Here is a 17,889-nt window from a genome sequence, read left to right as displayed (position 1 = left end):
ATCACCTCCTTATCTTGTTTACCTCAACCTGCTTTTGCCGCCCCAGCAATGAACATCCCACCGACAGGAGAGAGTAGCAACCCAAAAAACAGGAAACAAATGAGAGGAGGATGGCAGGAGTCAGCATGAATGGAGAGAAAGTGAGAGGTGAGAGTGTGTTGAGGGATGAGAGAGGATATGCAGAGGAGTGAAAAGCCTCTTTGTTCTGGATACCCTTGAGACAGCTGACATCGCCACAATAAGACCTTCTTTCACTGTGAAAAGAGAGGGAGCCTGAGCTAAAGAGAGCTGGAAGAAACAGAGCAGGGTTCACGGTTTTGAGAAGCCAAGGTGCCACTGATAGTAGAGATAAATGATTGAACTGGTGCACATAAGCAACTCCAACAAGAATCCCTGAAAACGTTTGAAGGTTATTAAAAAGGAAAAATTTATATATTTATACTTTTCAAAAAGACAACACGTGTATAAAAAAGCACTATGATTTAATACAACTCTCCTGACTTATTCACATGTTTCAACTGTTGAGGTCTTTCTCTCCAAGATGCAGTTAGTCACTCATGACAATGTTTAAAATCTTAATATTTTATAAAGTTCTCCCCAATCTAAATCTTAGCGAAAGCGGAGCCCATTATGACTTTATAATGGGAGTCACTCCAACAACAATTAAGTAAGTAAGTAAGTAAGTAAGTAATTTTTATTTATATAGCGCTTTTCCAGACCAGGGTCACAAAGCGCTTAAACAATCAAAACAATATTCAATAAAGTATATACTTTAAAAGTCAAGATAAAACTGATAACACAACAGGAGTTCCAGAAAATCAAGGAAAAGCCTGAACAAACAAGTCACTTGGAGGTGGAGACTTCCAGGAATGATGTGCAGTGACAAACCTTGATGCTTGACCGATCAGAATAGAGTTTGTGTGGTTATGGTAAACAGGATTTAACCTCCAGGAAAACAAAATATTTTCAGTGGGCCTGGTTTAGGCACATTTTTTAACGTAAATATTTAAATTAAGATCGTTTTGTGCAAACAGAAACATACTGATGAGAAGGTCCAAGATCAGTTTAAAAGAAATTTACTATAAAAAAAAGAGACCTTTCAAAGTTTGGACATTTTTAATAAATGACAACCATGAAGATTTATTAATGTTTTAGGAATAGATTTTTACAAGAACTCAGAATATCCATTTGAACTCAGTAAAATTGCAGTAATTGAAATAAATGTTAATCGATTGTAATTGTTTACAAGTTATAAAGTTTAAATATTGCCAAAATGTTGCTTTTAAGTACATAAAACCACATAACCACTAGTACACTTTTGTTTTTATTATCTTTTATCTCAATTTAATTTCAAGATTTACAGTTTTTTTCTTTTTAGCTATGCAAGACACATTTCAATTTTGTTCCAGACAAACTGATTATTCTACGCCTGGCCCCAGTTTCCGATTTCTAAAAATATTCACTATAGTCTTATCAAAACAAAATGAGACGGATAAGCTTGAGCGTTTCAATAAAAACATCTCTTGTGATCCAAATACTTCCTCGGTACCTAACCTCAGACTGAATAAGTCCACAAGACCAAAATGAGGTTTCCCTTCCAAGCAAGACAACACTTGAAACACAATAATTATTTTTAAAGTTCCTGCCCACATGGCAAGGGAAGGACTCTTAACCTATCTATCAGGTCCAAGCCAAACACACATGCATTGGCAGAGGACCACACCAGGGGGGGTCCTTTCCGCTCAGATCCACGGGTCTCTGTGTAAACATATTATTTTAGATTAAATGTTTCCCATATTTGTTATTCTTCTCTTGGAGACTCCAGGTGGAGTTGGTATCAGACCAAAAATCATATCTGCATTCCTTTGAACCTGCGAGTAGGCCAAGGAAATGTAACCAAAAGGGAGCGTGAATTCCCCTTTCAGGAGAGAACAACATTTGTGCCGATTCCTAGGTCGGCCTGGTTTCTAGATGAGCAACAGAGACAGGAAGTGGTTCTGTGCATCACTCTCGTCAACACCGGCAAGCATGTGCGGTGATGAACTGATGTTGATGAATGTGGGAAGCTAAATGTTAAAGACTTATCTTATTCCTGTATGTCTATAAAAAAGGTTCTTGTCAAAATCAGTATAGTCTGAATGAAACAAATATATGTTTAAAAGTTAACCATGTATTAATAAAACAATATTATATAGTTCCTGGAAAGCTGCTCATAAGATCATTTAAGTATTTGAATGAATTTGAGGGCTCTTCAAAGTGATTCTAAATCTGAGATAATAACTAATAATTTCTGGGTAAAATCATTCAGAGATTTCCTGATGTTTCTGTCACCAGAGGCTGAACAGTTTAGTCAATTGGTGCTGGAAATCAAACAATGGCTGAGTGAAAACACTTTGCAGCTAAATGTGGACTAAACTGAAACTCTGGTTATTGCTCCTGATGATAAGATTCCAGGGTTGAGTCAGTACTTGGGTGACTTAGGCCAGTCTGTCAAACTGAGCATAAGAAACCTTGGTGTTGTATTTTACAAAGACATGTCTCTGGTTGAACACTGCAGAAAACTGACCAGAAACTGTTTCCTTCAACTGAGAAAAATCTTTAAACTTCTGGAACGATCTGGAGCTTTTAATCCATGCGCTTGTGTCTTCTCATTTGGACTATAGTAATAGTTTATTTTTATGTCTTAACAAGAAGGAGTTGTTTCTCCCTCATTAATAGAAATCTCTGCAGCGAGAATTCTCACTGGCTCTAGTAGTAGAACTCTCCGATCCTTAAAAATCGTCACTGTCTGCCAGTTTCTTCCAGGATCAATTTTTAAATTCTGGTTCTTACTTACTAAGCTATTCATGGTCAGGCTCCTCCTTACGTCAGTGATCTGATCCAGCCTTACACCCCAGCTCGGGCACTGAGGTCTGTGGATCAGAATCCAATGATGGTTCCGCGCACACGGTTCAGGACCAGAGGAGAAAAATCCTTCCAGGCTGTTGCTCCTAAGCTTTGGAACCCTACCTGTCAGAAAAAAATAACAACTTCGATGACACTATTTTTCCAACATTCTTTGTCCAACTCTGTCTCTTCTCTGTCCCATGTGTCCAAATCATCTCGCTCCAATCTCTCTGATGCGCTGATATTCAAACAACAAGTCACTGTCCACGGCAGCTCAATTACAAAGTTAAGTATTAAGTAAAATAACCAATTTATAACCTTTACAGCAGGTAGCTGTTCACCTTTAAGTATAAATATGAATGTATTAAATCAAAGTTCCACACTATCGTGTCAAAAATTTGCAGTCAGCGGTCATCTTGTCATGATGGTGTCGGAAAACTATCCACAATCTGATGCTCTTGAGCGCTCGAACATCAGCCTCATGCATACTAATGCCAGCTAGAACTGCTGTGGCACAAGGCATTGCTATTTATGTTCGTAAACTGTGCACCATCCTAACTTTGAGCAGCGGTGGAACGTGTGTTGTGGACAGAGTGTTCTCCCTGTGTTGTGTTTGATGTCTCTCTCTCTCTCTCATTACGGACTCTCGAGACTTTCCCTAATGCATAATTGTGGTTCTGATCTGCCTCTACTGCTGGAGATTAATAGATGAAGACACACACCTACACACGCACACACACACCTATATACATGCACAAAAATATGTACGCATGCACACACACAGTCATAACCACAAGCGCGCACACACAAACACAACACGCACAAATCCACACACACACTATTGACATGGAATCATTATCAAATGCCTGCTTGGTTTCTAATCGCTATAAAAGTTAGCAGCAGAAAAACAAGCCTCATCTATCAAACCCGTGGATATATGACATTTAGGTGTATAGAATATATGATTTTAAACACAGTTACAGCTTAATAAAACATCCACTGGTGTAATTCATCATAGTTTAGTGTACATTAACTCTGTGAAAGGGGGCTTGACTGCAGGTAGGAGGATCAGGTGTGCTTCTGTATTCTGCAAGTGTAGAGTAGAAGGGGGCATGAGGTCATGAGGTGTGTGTGAAAGTGTGTGTAGGTGTGTGTGTGTGGAAGCAGCATCATCAGTCCTCAAGGGCTCAGCAGGCTAATTAATAATGAATCCCAGAGAGTCTGTGTTTGAAATGCAGATGCACGACTGTCGGCTCCGCCTGCTCCCTCAGATGGATGTGTGTGTGTGTGTGTGTGTGTGTGTGTGTGTGTGTGTGTGTGTGTGTGTGTGTGTGTGTGTGTGTGTGTGTGTGTGTGTGTGTGTGTGTGTGTGTGTGTGTGTGTGTGTGTGTGTGTGTGTGTGTGTGTGTGTGTGTGTGTGTGTGTGTGCTTGGTTGTGTGGAGTTTGGGTTTGCCTCAGGGGGAAATAATTTCTCTGGTCGATGAGTATGAACTGGATGACGTAAAGGTCTAAGTTGTAAGTTACTTAATGTTAACATCTCACCATCTTCACCTTTTCATGAGAACAGAGAAGAGGGGTATATGGAAGGAGAGGGGCAGCGAGTTGGTTTTCTATAGCTTGTGTGAGTATTTGTATATGTGGGGGCATGTGTGTGTGAGTGTATGTGTGTTTGCGTTTGAGAGGGAAAGATGGTAATGTATGTAGATTTTTCTATCAGCAGTTGCTCCTTCACTGGCACTGACAAAGAGTTCTAGCTCTGCAAACAGCAAAACAACACCTGTGACACACACACACACACACACACACACACACACACACACACACACACATACACACACACACACACACACACACACACACAGACACACACACACACACACACACACACACACACACACACACGCATACACACACAAAGACAATAATCTCTCTGCCAAACATTTACTCTGCTGAAGTAAAACATTTGGTGCAAACTATCACTATCGTCCTCTGGTCTGAATTGTTGTTAGTGATGAATAAAAAAGAAAGAAAGAAAGAAAGAAGAGCATGAGCTGCTACCAATAAATGAAGTTGTGCTTTTATTAGCATCACAAAAGTGAAAATACACTTATATACACTTATTTTCAACAACCATTACTACTAATGACAAACACAAGGAACAAATGATCCATTTAACAGAAAAGTTGTATTTTAAAATGTGACAACCCCCACATGTATTATAAATAAAAAGTTATTTGTATGCTCCAGAATAAAGCCATTATTGTGTCTGATTTTTCTCACATTTCCTTCTGAATAACCTCCACTTTTCCTTTCAAAGTTTCATTTTCAACGTAAAAACAACCGTGTTTGTGGGACACCAAAAGTTGGCTCTGTGGGTGGGTTTGAAGGTTTAAACACGGAGTCATTGGCCTTTATTAGCCACGTTACAGACTAATGGGAATATTGATTTTACTGTCCAGGAGTATGTGGACAGTGCCCGAGACGAGTGGACAGGGTTTACATTCACAGCAGGCTACTAAAACAGAAAAGTCAATGTATTAATAGATGAAATATAATTGCTTTATATTTTTGGACTATTGGATAGCTCAATAATTAAAAGGAGTTTCCCCCTTTTTTCTTTTAGAAAATGGGGTGAAGGAGGGAGTCAGGGGGTCTTGACCCCTGTGACAGGTCCCACGCTGGGGGCCTTTTTGTCTCAATGTCAAGCTGCAGCCTATTTATATATCTACATAAAATGGATGAATTAGAACAAACGATTCATTTCAAAATATATTTAAACGTGGTGGTTTAGAAAATATACTTAGTGAATGTTATTGTTATATTTTTTAATTAATAGATATTTCGGTAAAACCGTTATATTGTTATGTATCAAACACAGGTCTAATTTTTATTATTCGTTTAAAATAATATTTTTTATACAATATTTTATAATTTATATGTGGATTCATTTTCTTTGTTGTTGGTGAAATTAAGAATAAAACTTGTTTACTATCCAAACGAGAGAAGAGAAAACATGGAAGTGGAAGGCTTTTCCTCGGTTCCCGCCAAACAAAAATAAACAAATAAAACATACCAAAGTATCATTTTGCGGACAAAGAGGGTAAATTCGCAGTGATTAGTTGCTCTTGTTGAGCAGCGACACGGAGCTTGGTGTCGGCGCTGGAGCAGGAGGTGCAGCGGCTCAATGGGCTCTTTATTGGAGCGTGGATTTGCCTTTTATTCACTTCGCTATGGAAACGCGCTCGACGGCAGAAAAATGTTGATGCGAATAAAAAGAATCGGCACAAGGAGAAGCATCTGTTACACTAGGAAACTTAGACTAAGAAGGGACACACAACCCCCTCTCCATCAGGAGAGCAAAACATACTAGTAAATTGATTTTTGGGCATTTCTGCCGATATAAGTTTAATGTTTCACATACGTTCATGAATATATTAAAATTAGCTTTTCATGTATACGTGCTAATACATTTATATGAAACACATCTAATACCCCAAAAAGCTTTAAAATAATGCAGACAACAATAAAGACAAAAAAACATCTAGATAGACACAAATGATTAAAAACAATTTAATATATTCTAAAAAATATATATGAAAACTATTTTCATAGAAACAATTAGAATAATGTTACGATGGTTATAAAAACGTTGCATGAAACTACATGTTTCTTTTATGTCTTTTTGTCATCCGCGTTGCACTCGCTTAGAATATAAACATAACGGTAATTTAAACGATTGCAATAACAAAAACTTCCATTTCATCGTGGGACAAAAACTCATTGGTAACTTAGTTTACACATAAGTACAAGTTCAGGAAAAAAGAGCATAACATGTAGAAAGTATATGTGAACTTGGTTATCATTAACTAGCAACCAGCGGGAATATTATATTATTATAGAAAAAAAAACCTGCATGGAATGTGAATGTACATTTATTTAAGATTGTCATTCGTTTACATTTATTTAAATACAATAAAAATCCGAAAATGTGTTTTAAATCAAATAACTTATAATATATATATATATATATATATATATATATATATATATATATATATATATATAAATCATTCTTTTTCCATGCATGCGAGTACCTAGACCATCGTCCATGATCTCGAGTATTTCTTTAGGTGAGTCAATTGTAAAACGCTGTTCTTCAGTGTTCAATCCAACGATACAATCCAAGCACAAACAGGTGAAGAGTTTACGCACTGCAGTGACGCACGAACATATGTCATCCCGGCTGCGAGAGAAAAGAAAATCCTGCCATTCCTCCTCGCAGCTCCACGGGCCGGTCCAGTCCAGCTCACCTCCAGGCCCCAGAGTCCGGCTCACCTGCTCCGACCTCCCGCTGTCTTCCCCCTGACGTCTCCTCCTCGGCTCGCTGCTCTTTAATGACTTTCTGGTGGCAGCTGCCGTCTTTTTATTTCTACTCAATGTATGAAAATGTATGCAAATTTAAATCAAGCTTAACCTGGGAGTTGAGGCGACGATTTTAATGGAATTTCAGAATCAGTGAGGGAGTCGAGCAGAATCTTCTCATGGCAAACCTTAATGATGGTTCAATGGGATCTCAAATATATATGTTTGATGCATTTCAGAGTCTAGGGAGAATTAGAGTGATTCGACAGCGTTGAATTGGGACTATCATGAAAATGTATTTAAAAACATGCTTAAAAGGGAAATTGAATAAAAAAATTCTTTAACAGTGGATAGATCATTAATGTTGTTCAAATATTTTATTATATAGGCACAGTCTTCATTGCCCGTGTGTTTAATTTCATGTTTTGGATTTGAAATATGGATTTGTGGACTCTTGGACAGATTTAACGAAACCTGGCCATTGTGATAAAATATAATGAATTTTGAACCTAATGTAATTTTGTCACTAAACATTACGATAAAATTGCATCCTTTTTTTTAAATTATGTATTTATTAATATTTAATGTATTGTATTGTATTGATCTTTTTTTATTTAAATCATAGTATTTATTCTGAAATGCCACCACACAAGTTTCTGCAAGTTTTAGTTTTAAGCAAGTTTCTAACAATTACATTTTACCATATAAATAACCTCTTCGTTTTTTCTTAAGCATGTAGTAGATTAAAATCTATTTTTGTTGAAGATAAAATAAAATATTTACTGCTTACACGTGATGTATAGTCTTTAAACTGTGTTTTTAAATGATACCAGTGACTTCAAGCACCCAAATACATTTTAAAAACAAATTTTCCCAAAACCTGTGTTTAAATGTCTTCGCCACAAATGTCACACGTGCACAAGAGTGGACTAAAAGTTAATATTTAGACCTGCTCTGGCCTCGTGCGTCCTCCTGAACGAAGCTGTGTCACGTCTAACAAATGCCTCCACTCTCTGAACCTCCTCCTCGCGCGCTCAGGGGTGTCGGCACAGCAGTAAACTCCCGCGTAAATCACTTGGAAACTTTAATTGATAAACAGGAACTGCGCTCCACATGCATCTTTTTCCACCGCCAGGCTCACTGGACCGGCGCTAACTTCCGGTTCGATTTCTGTTAACACTTGCGTGGTGATCAACCGCGTGATTGGCGGAGACGGTTGGGGACCGCGCGTGTGATTGGACGGGGGTGCTGTCAGTCACCGGTGCGCCGCGGCTGAGACTCCAGAGAGGGAGATGTCAGCATCTGAGCCGCTGCCTGTCTTTAGTAGTTCTGGTGGGCTCCAGCAGCCAGCATGGCCACAGCTGCCTCCAGCCCCTACACCCTGCTCAGCTCCAGTCCCATGATCCACCCGGACAGCCAGGGCATGCAGCCGGGGAGCCCCTACAGGGGTCACCAGAAGCTGCTGCAGAGCGACTACCTGCAGAGTAACGGACACCCGCTCGGGCACCAATGGGCGAGCAATCTGTCGGAGGGCAGCCCCTGGTCGGCCTCCATGGAGCAGTCGGACATCAAGCCGGGCCGAGAGGACCTCCAGCTCATCCATCACCGCTCCCCGCACGTCGCGCACCACTCCCCGCATCACAACAGCCACCCGGGCGCCTGGGGGGCGCAGGTGACCCACAACTCGTCCATCAACAGCGGCCAGCAGATCAACCTTTACTCTCAGACTGGATTCACTGTCAACGGGATGCTGGAGCACGGGGGGCTCACACCTCCACCCAACCCGCCCGGGCAGAGCATGCACCCGGGCCTCAGGGACACCCTCAGCCCCGAGCACTGCGGCGACCTCGGCGGGCACCACTGCCACGACCACTCCGACGAGGAGACCCCGACCTCGGACGAGCTGGAGCACTTTGCCAAGCAGTTCAAGCAGAGGAGGATCAAGCTGGGCTTCACCCAGGCGGACGTGGGACTGGCCCTGGGAACTTTGTACGGCAACGTGTTCTCCCAGACCACCATCTGCAGGTTCGAGGCTCTGCAGCTGAGCTTCAAGAACATGTGCAAACTGAAGCCTCTGCTGAACAAGTGGCTGGAGGAGGCGGACTCGACCACCGGGAGCTCCAGCAGCATAGACAAGATCGCGGCTCAGGGCAGGAAGAGGAAGAAGAGGACCTCCATCGAGGTCAGCGTCAAGGGGGTCCTGGAGACGCACTTTCTTAAGTGTCCCAAACCGTCCGCGCAGGAGATCACGTCCCTGGCCGACTCCCTGCAGCTGGAGAAGGAGGTGGTGCGGGTCTGGTTCTGCAACCGGAGGCAGAAGGAGAAGCGCATGACTCCTCCCGGGGAGCCGGGGCCCCACGAAGGACCGTACTCCCACAGTGGGAGCGGAGGAGACGCGTCCTCGTGCCACGATCTCTGACACCAGGAGGAACCTCGTGCTCCGGGACTCCTCCACAACAACACCCAGCCAGCCTTCGTCCTTCAGCCGTGAAGGAACATCTAAACCTCACACTTCTGGTTTAATATTTTGGAAGCCGTTTAATTCTCTCCACATCACGGATACAAAACAAAAATGTGCCTAAAAACCCCGCCAAGGCCTTTAGTTTCTGTCTCTCAGCCGTTTTCTGTAGGAGTACAGATGTTTTTTTTTATTTTTAACAATTATTTTGGGATTTGCTGAAACTGCTGTGGAGTGAACAGACCATAATAGAACTGCCACTCACCGGTTGTGTTTTCACGCTTTTTTTAAAAACTTTATTCGTAGCATCTCTGTATATTACGATCATTCTTTTGCATATGCAAACATATAGGCCCTTATTCCAGTGGGTGATCACTACAACAAGAACAGCACTTGGAGGGGGATTTTCTTTTTAGAAGCTACACACACTCGTTATTATTTATAAATGCATTTATTTTGACCATATAAACTGTGTGGACACGAGTTTGACGCTACACACCTGCCTATAATTTTATTTCTCGTATAAAAGGTTTTTTATAATATTACCTGTTATCGGTTGATTTGCTATTTTTCCAATATTGTACAGTTTTATAAATATATTACCCCTTTTTGGAGTCATTAATTTAAATCAGTTAACCATGCACTTGATTAGAATTGTAAAAACAAACAAAACTATTTTCATTGAGATTGAACTGTATCGGCGGGTTGATTCCAAATTTCGACGACAGCTCAAGCAATTATTTATTTTCAGTATAAAAGCTTGTATTATGTTTTGAAATAAACTATGTATGTTGTAATAAACAATTTCTTCATTAATCTGGTCACTGTGCGAAAACGAGTTATTAAAAAGTATTTTTAGATGATGAACATAACCTTTATTTTGAGCAACATATGTTTAAATCGGTTTTAAATTAATGAATTAAGATCTAATTAATAACAGTGAAATTTGATGGAAGCAAGTATATTTTACAAGCCTTAGGGTAATTGGCCACAATTTCTCCACCATCACAATATATTTTAAATGTATCACATGTCATTATTTTTTTTTCCATTTGTTATTAACTAAGTAAAAAAAATAATCTTTTGAGGTAATTTGTTAAATTCTTTGAAAATATTATGTTTTGAACTTTATCATCAACCTAATCACTGTTTTGTAAAATGTAAATGTTAGTGCTTCATTAAAAAAATATTATTAATAATAATACTATGTTACTTCTTAGAAGTTAATATAATTATTAAATAAAATAGTAAAATATATTTAGAAAATGATAATACAGAATTGTAAAAAAAATAATAATTGTTTTCATTATTTCTTCCATAACAATCATCGTTCTATCTTGGATCAGCAGTTTGTTCCATGTGACCTTCAGGTCATGTTTGCTTTAAGGGTCGTGTGAAGAGGGTTATTTTTCAAAATAAGACCTTGAATTGACAAATATCATAACATAACAACATAATTAATGTATAGAAAAAATTAAGCACTGATAATGGTGTGAAACTTATGTATTTTCTGCTTGATCACCAGAGGGTTACAAATGTGTAGCGTCATTGAAAAATGTGTTTGAATTAGATATCACCATTTGTTTTAAAATCTATTCAAAATGTAGCATTGAGGCATTTTGATGCTAAAATAAGCGGCTGTGAGGTTATGAGGCCTGACACAACCAGGTGAAGCTCATCATCACGCTTTGATGTAGTTGAAGTTGCTTCAGGTGGAGAGACAACATGTCCATCCTCGCGCTCCCTCACTGGGCCTTCCTTATGTTCAACAAACATAATGGTTAAAAAATATATTAATCAGGAGCTTTGTTGATTCAAATAATATTTTCCCCGGTTGTCAGAAGAGAAGCCGTAAAATACATCAAGAGGTGTTAAGATGAGACTCTTGGAAAATTGAGGAGCTTTTTGCATGCGGTCTCCCTGAAATGTTATTGTCCAGGGCCTCTGCCCTCCTCAATCAGTCATGCGTGATTTATCGCCTCAGCCGCTGGGCCTGACAGCCAAACACTGACACACACACACACACACATTCAAGTGCACACACACAATCAGAAGCAGATGAATCTCATTTCAAAGACTACAGCTGCGTATAATTGGCCATGCAAGGGCAAAAATATAGCAATATCCCTGAAAAAAAAATCACAATACCTCAAAATAATTTAATGCTGGTTTGAAAATTAGTGTATGCATGGCTGCTTAAATGATTCAGAAATAGAGTGAGAGAGTGAAGGAGAGGAGGAGAAGGGTGCTAGGCCTTGCCTTGAAAACACAGAGCCTGACTGGAATACTAATGTGTCTGAATTTATGCATCTCCTCAGTCTGCGTCCCTGAGAGGGGGGCAGGGGAGACAGAGAGGGGTGCGAGGGTGGAGGTGAAAGGGGACGAATATATGTAGCGGAGGAGAAAAAGAAAACCACAGCTGATTGATTTCATTCATCTACTTTGGGTCAGAATTGCAGCAGGCATACAAACAAGTAAACACACACTTTGGTCGGAAACACTGACAGTGATGAGTAACTAATGTGTCCACACAAATGCCACTCTTTGTGTGTTTTTGTGATCGCAGAGCAACACAATTGACCCAGTTTCGGCTCCACGCAAAATACATAATAGTTAGAGCTTTACAGTGACATCATGTTTCTTTTCAACAAACTCCATATTTAGTCACTTAAGCTGTTTACAGTCTTAGCTACTCTCTTGCGAACTCTTCCATCCTTTATTCAACGACCCTCGTTGAAATATATGTCAATGTTAATCTCTGACCCACACATTCACTTCTATCTAAAAACAACAACATACAAACACCCATACCGCTGTAGGTCTCTTTCCTGCCCATGAACCCATTAAAACTCACACTCACACAATCCCAGAAGACACGAGCCAATGCACACGTGGACACACACGTCAAAGCATTACATCATTTGTTCATTTGTACATCCAAACCCGGAAAAGCACGCATCCACCATGAAAGATATTCGGATTAAAGAGATAATTCCATATAAAAGTATTTCATAATATTTTAATAACTTCTTCTAATTTATTCATTATGTTTCAATGAGTCCGACATTTTAATTCAGATAAAACAAATTGATTTATTCATTATTAGCCACAACAGAAGAATTACAAAAGTCTAAAATAATAAACATATCTGTAAATACCTTCCAGCATCCAGACCAGCATTAACATGCAATTCCCAGTTAGTCCATTTTGAACCAATCATTGAAAAGAATAGAAATCTTTTCCGGATTTTCAGTTATGATGTTTATACTATAGTACTGTTATAAAGATTAAGTTGAAACATTCTCAACTTGTTAAGTGTTCCATGTACCTTCTCTTTGTTACCTTCTTTAAGTTTAAGTTTTCCTTTTTTTCTTCTTTAGATAACTTTTGTTCTGTTGCTAGGTAATGTATTAGGAACTAGACAAATAAGCCACAATGAGGTGATTTTCATCAAATATTTGTTTTAAACTAGTAAACAGATGTGACTTCTTTGAAGATACAAATGGAATATTATTGATGGACCTTTTCACTTAAGCATTAAATACATGAAAAAGCCATGTCACAGGGATTTCAGGTAAGAATCGTTGTGTTTATATCATCATTCTTTCCAACATAAACAAGATTTAAACAAGTTTCTTAATTTGTAGGAACATGAAGTGGAGAGAAACTAGAGTGAATTAAGAACTTGGTTCATACATTTACTGTTAAAAACTACAACTAAAATAGGATTTGATTGTTAACTATTCATGCAAGATTAAATTGGCGCATACATGTGTTGTGAGTTTTGTGGTTTATTCAATTTAGACAATAATGACATGAACAATGCTACAACACAATGATATGGGGGTTATTACACTAATACAACTTATTTTTTCTGTAATATAAAAAATTTGATCACAAAAATGCAACAAAGAGAAATACTCTTACGCATACAGGACTTTATTAGTTACATAGAGCATTTTATTTCAGATGAAAAAACAAAGAAGAGCCTTGAAAACATGGACCAAAAAGCCTATTAATGTTTAATAAATACATACATGTTAGAGCTCAGTGTATTGAGCCTACACAAGCAAACACACAAACCGAAAAGTATATTTACAAACGTGTACGGCTTGGAGGGAGTAAATCACTGTGATATCTTCATTTGAGACAGAGGGCTGATCACTGCTTGTCCTGCATGTTCCACATTAACTCATTATCATATATGCTCACTCCATTAATTCTCTTGCTTTTATTAGCAGCAACACACACACACACGCGCAAACACACGCACGCACACATGCACAGATAGTGGACTCATGACAAGCACGGCCGTACCTCATGTGACAGCTAATGGCTTCATTAGAAGCAGCCTTCTAATTGGCTGACTTTGGGGAGTCACTGGTTAATGAGGATAAATAGATTCACACCTGAGTGGGGCGCCACCAACCACAGCAGCACTGTGGGAACAGAGTGGGACAGAAGTGGGTCCGTGTGTAACTTCCGCCGCCCGGGCTGTGTGTGTCTTTGGCAGTGTTTGATTAGCACTGGGAGGCCAAAACAAAGAGCAGCGTGTCAAAGTAATTAGCCTCGCCGTCTACGGCGTGTTATGCTTCAATTTCACCAGCTAGAGGGCACTAGAGGGCGACTCAGAAACAGCTGCTCAAAGTGGGTATTGATTTACGGCGTAAAACAAATAAACAAAATCATAAAACAAAACACGAAATTGTTAAACCAATTTACAAAACAAATGATCGCTGGAACAAATGAACAATCGCTGAAAACAAACTACAAAACTGTGTTATCAGTTTTATCTTGACCTTTAAAGTATCTACTTTATTGAAAATTGTTTTGATTGTTTAAGCGCTTTGTGACCCTGGTCTGGAAAAGCGCTATACAAATAAAAATTACCCACTTACTTACTTACTTACAGAGCTCCAGTCAGCCTGCGACCGCTATAAGGGAGCATGCAATAGAAAATGGATGGATTCTTACTCCTAGAAAAACTTCAAGAATCCAAGGTATTTTAACCCGAAATGCAAAAATGTTGGTACATCTGCACGGAATTCACATGCACAAACGCACTAGCCAACAGCCTTTTTTTCTAATGACAATTTTTAAAGACCAAAATGACATCCACACTCTAGATATTTTACCTGCTGCGCCTCATCGTTAACTTTACAAGAACTTTGACAGCAATTACCTTTAATAACCACGTGTCATCAAAACATGATTTAATGGATATTGTGTATATGAATGCACATGTGTATAATGTTCATATTAATTCTGAATTCTGAATTTGAGTATTTCTCGATCAACGCACTGGAGAGCTGTGGCTCACATCTGACTGATCAAAACAAAGGACATGACGTGGGTCTGCTGTTCCTCAGAATATTGTCAAAATGAACTTTCAGAAATATTTGTTACACAGCATGACTGTACTGTCTGTGTAATGTCTTGGATGTTTGTGTGTGAGGAATAATATCATTTTTTACTGATGGTCACATTTTGAGGCCTTTCCCCGAAAATGTGTTTTTTAAATGGTGCCATTAAACTTTTGTTTTTTTTTATTTAAAAAACAAAAAGTTGATATCCCTTTTTCATTAGCGTTTTAAGATTAAAGATAGAATGAATGGTACAAGAACAGGCCCTAGCCATGTTGGGGCCCCTAGGCAAAATTATGATTGGGCCCCCATCTCCATACCATCACCACAGCAACAGATGCTTCATCAGTCCATAATCTACACTGATTTTATGTTGTATAAGTGTGATACATTGAGGTTTACACATGATGCAATAAGTTGACCGATGCGTGATTTTACGTTTTCAGAGAATTACACAAAGGTGTGCAAAATGTCGAAGAAAAAGAAAAGGCCAATGGCGGGGGATGCCATACCATTTTACAAAAACAGTTTTACGACAAAACAAAAAAAAAAGTAATGCTTAAATAAATCACAAAAGAACACAATAGTTCTGCAAAAAACCTGCAAAACATTGTTTTTTTTTCAACAATGTGCAAAATAAAATAAAAATCCCAGCCTGTCAGAAGTGTAACAAAGTGGGTAATCTTGGAGAATCCACAATGGTCTGCAAGGTGTCATTGCTGTTGGAGGGTGAAAGGCCTTACATATGCCTCATATGGCGATTTGGGACCAAGGAAGGCTAAGAACTTTTAATGGATTGGAGACAACTACAGATAGTTGGTGAGATGTTTTGTAAGATGTTTAAACTCCAGACGTTAAAACGAAGTTGACACTTTGTCAGTAAAATATCTAAACTGATGCTGCAGTTCTTCAATGTTGTCACCTGATCGCTTATGCATGACTGACCGAAAGTACGATCAAGTAGCTCGGTACTTGTTCGTTTTTGTCTGGTGGCACTGTTAGCCCTGCATTTATGTTGAGTTAGCAAGGCTTCGAATTTTTATATTGAATTTAAGACTTTGAATATTTTTATCTTGAATTTAAGACTTTAAATATTTTTATTTTGAATTTAAGACTTTGAATATTTTTTATATTGAATTTAAAAGGCTTCACATTTTTAAATATTAAATTTAAAATGATTCGAATATTTTTTATATTGAATTTAAAAGGCTTCACATTTTTAAATATTAAATTTAAAATGATTCGAATATTTTTTATATTGAATTTAACAGGCTATGAATAAAAAATATTGAATAATTGAAATTAAAATATATAACAAATTCAACCTTTCCATTTTTTTTTCAAATATTAAATTCAACCATTCAATATTCTGATGGCACTGATATACTTCCATACACTTTTTTGATTGAAAAGAAATTCCGCGGCACACCACCAGTTAAAGATGTTAAAAAATGTTTAAAATGATCAAACCCAAAAGTAAAATACTTTTGGAGTACTTTTCCTAACTTTCAAAATTGTCCATGGGCCTTGGCCTTGAGCTCAATCCTTCCCTACGGACAATCTGGTGTAGATTTTAAAAAGGTGCCATTAAAACGTCTGTGACTCTCGTAGAGGAGACTTGAAGCACTCGCAGATAATTTTGTTTGTTATATTATAAAAAAAAACATTGTTTCATTATGAATTGCTTCAAATAGCTGATAGAATATTCGTATAAAATGATCATGATCCCTAAATGCCATCTCAGCAGGAAAAGGTAATGTCACCAGCCAAGTGGAGAACATTGGTGCCAACAGTATTACCACCAGCTCATTGGATTGATCTAGCAGTTCTGCTAATGGCAGTCCACAAAGTCATGCATCCATTCCCTGTACTCTAGGTCATACCAGTCAATGTTGTCCTGTATTACAGATATCAAGTCCTGGATGACCCAAAACTCTTACTGAACTCAGACAAAACTGAGGTTCTACTAGTTGGTCCACAACATCTCAGACAATCATTAACTAATGATCTAGATTATCATAATAGACTTGCTCCTGCTGCTAGCACCACTGTAAAGAATCTTGGTGTTTGCTTTGACCAAGTCTTATCATTTAACTCGCACATAAAACAGATCTCACGAAGTGCTTACTTCCACCTCGGTAACATCTAAACAATCAGGCACTTTCTTTCTTTTGGATGCTGTTAAGAAACTCATCCATGCTTTTGTTACCTCCAGGTTGGACTATTGTAACTCTCTTCTGTCAGGATGTTCTAAAAAGTATCTCAGAATCTTCAGCTCATTCAGAACTCTGCAGCTCGTGTCCTGACTAAGACTAAGAGGCGCGAACACATTTCCCCTGTGCTGTCCTCTTTACATCGGCTTCCAGTAGAATTTAGAATACAATTTAAAATACTTATTTTAACCTACAAATTTCTTTTCGAGTTTTAGACAACAAGCTTTCTCTCTATGTATTCTTAATTTCTGCATTATTTTCATCACCTGCAGTTTGAACCCACACTTTTCTTCTCATCTCTCCCGGAGGTCCAGGGCTTCACCTTTGGAGCTTGTGCTGGATCCAGGATCTCCTTCACCACCATGTCAACAGATCTCTCCATGACTCTTCTGCCCTACTCTATACTCTCCTGTTTTCTCTCACTGTATCTCTTTTCTTCATCCATCAACCCAATTCTTCCCACTACCTCAGCCTACAGCCAGAACCTTAATTTTTTTTTTTGCTTGCTCAGCAATGGCTTTAGTTTACTTTCTGAGTTTAACCCCACTTTTCCCCACGTTTCAAAACAGCCAAACAGACAAAGTCAAAGCTTTTTTTGCAGACAAG

At 38.7% G+C, this 17,889-nt stretch overlaps 1 protein-coding gene across 1 annotated transcript; it reads left to right on the top strand.

Moving 5' to 3' along the window:
• Window positions 1-8,577: 8,577 nt before the first annotated feature.
• On the top strand, window positions 8,578-10,511 carry LOC148071409 (POU domain, class 3, transcription factor 4-like). The gene has a single exon (XM_087798731.1). The coding sequence runs from the start codon at window positions 8,601-8,603 to the stop codon at window positions 9,666-9,668; it is 1,068 nt and encodes a 355-aa protein (XP_087654857.1). The 5' UTR covers window positions 8,578-8,600; the 3' UTR covers window positions 9,669-10,511.
• Window positions 10,512-17,889: the final 7,378 nt, after the last annotated feature.

Source organism: Callionymus lyra, chromosome 9 (assembly GCF_982586985.1).
Source record: "Callionymus lyra chromosome 9, fCalLyr1.hap1.1, whole genome shotgun sequence".
Lineage (NCBI taxonomy): Eukaryota > Metazoa > Chordata > Actinopteri > Syngnathiformes > Callionymidae > Callionymus > Callionymus lyra.
The sequence above is the reverse complement of the archived record's forward strand: the minus strand, read 5'-3'. Positions and strand labels throughout refer to the sequence as shown.

What these genes read in the sequence shown, in the direction of transcription:
- LOC148071409 (XM_087798731.1), top strand. Translation starts at nt 8,601, where the DNA reads ATGGCCACAGCTGCCTCCAGCCCCTACACCCTGCTCAGCTCCAGTCCC.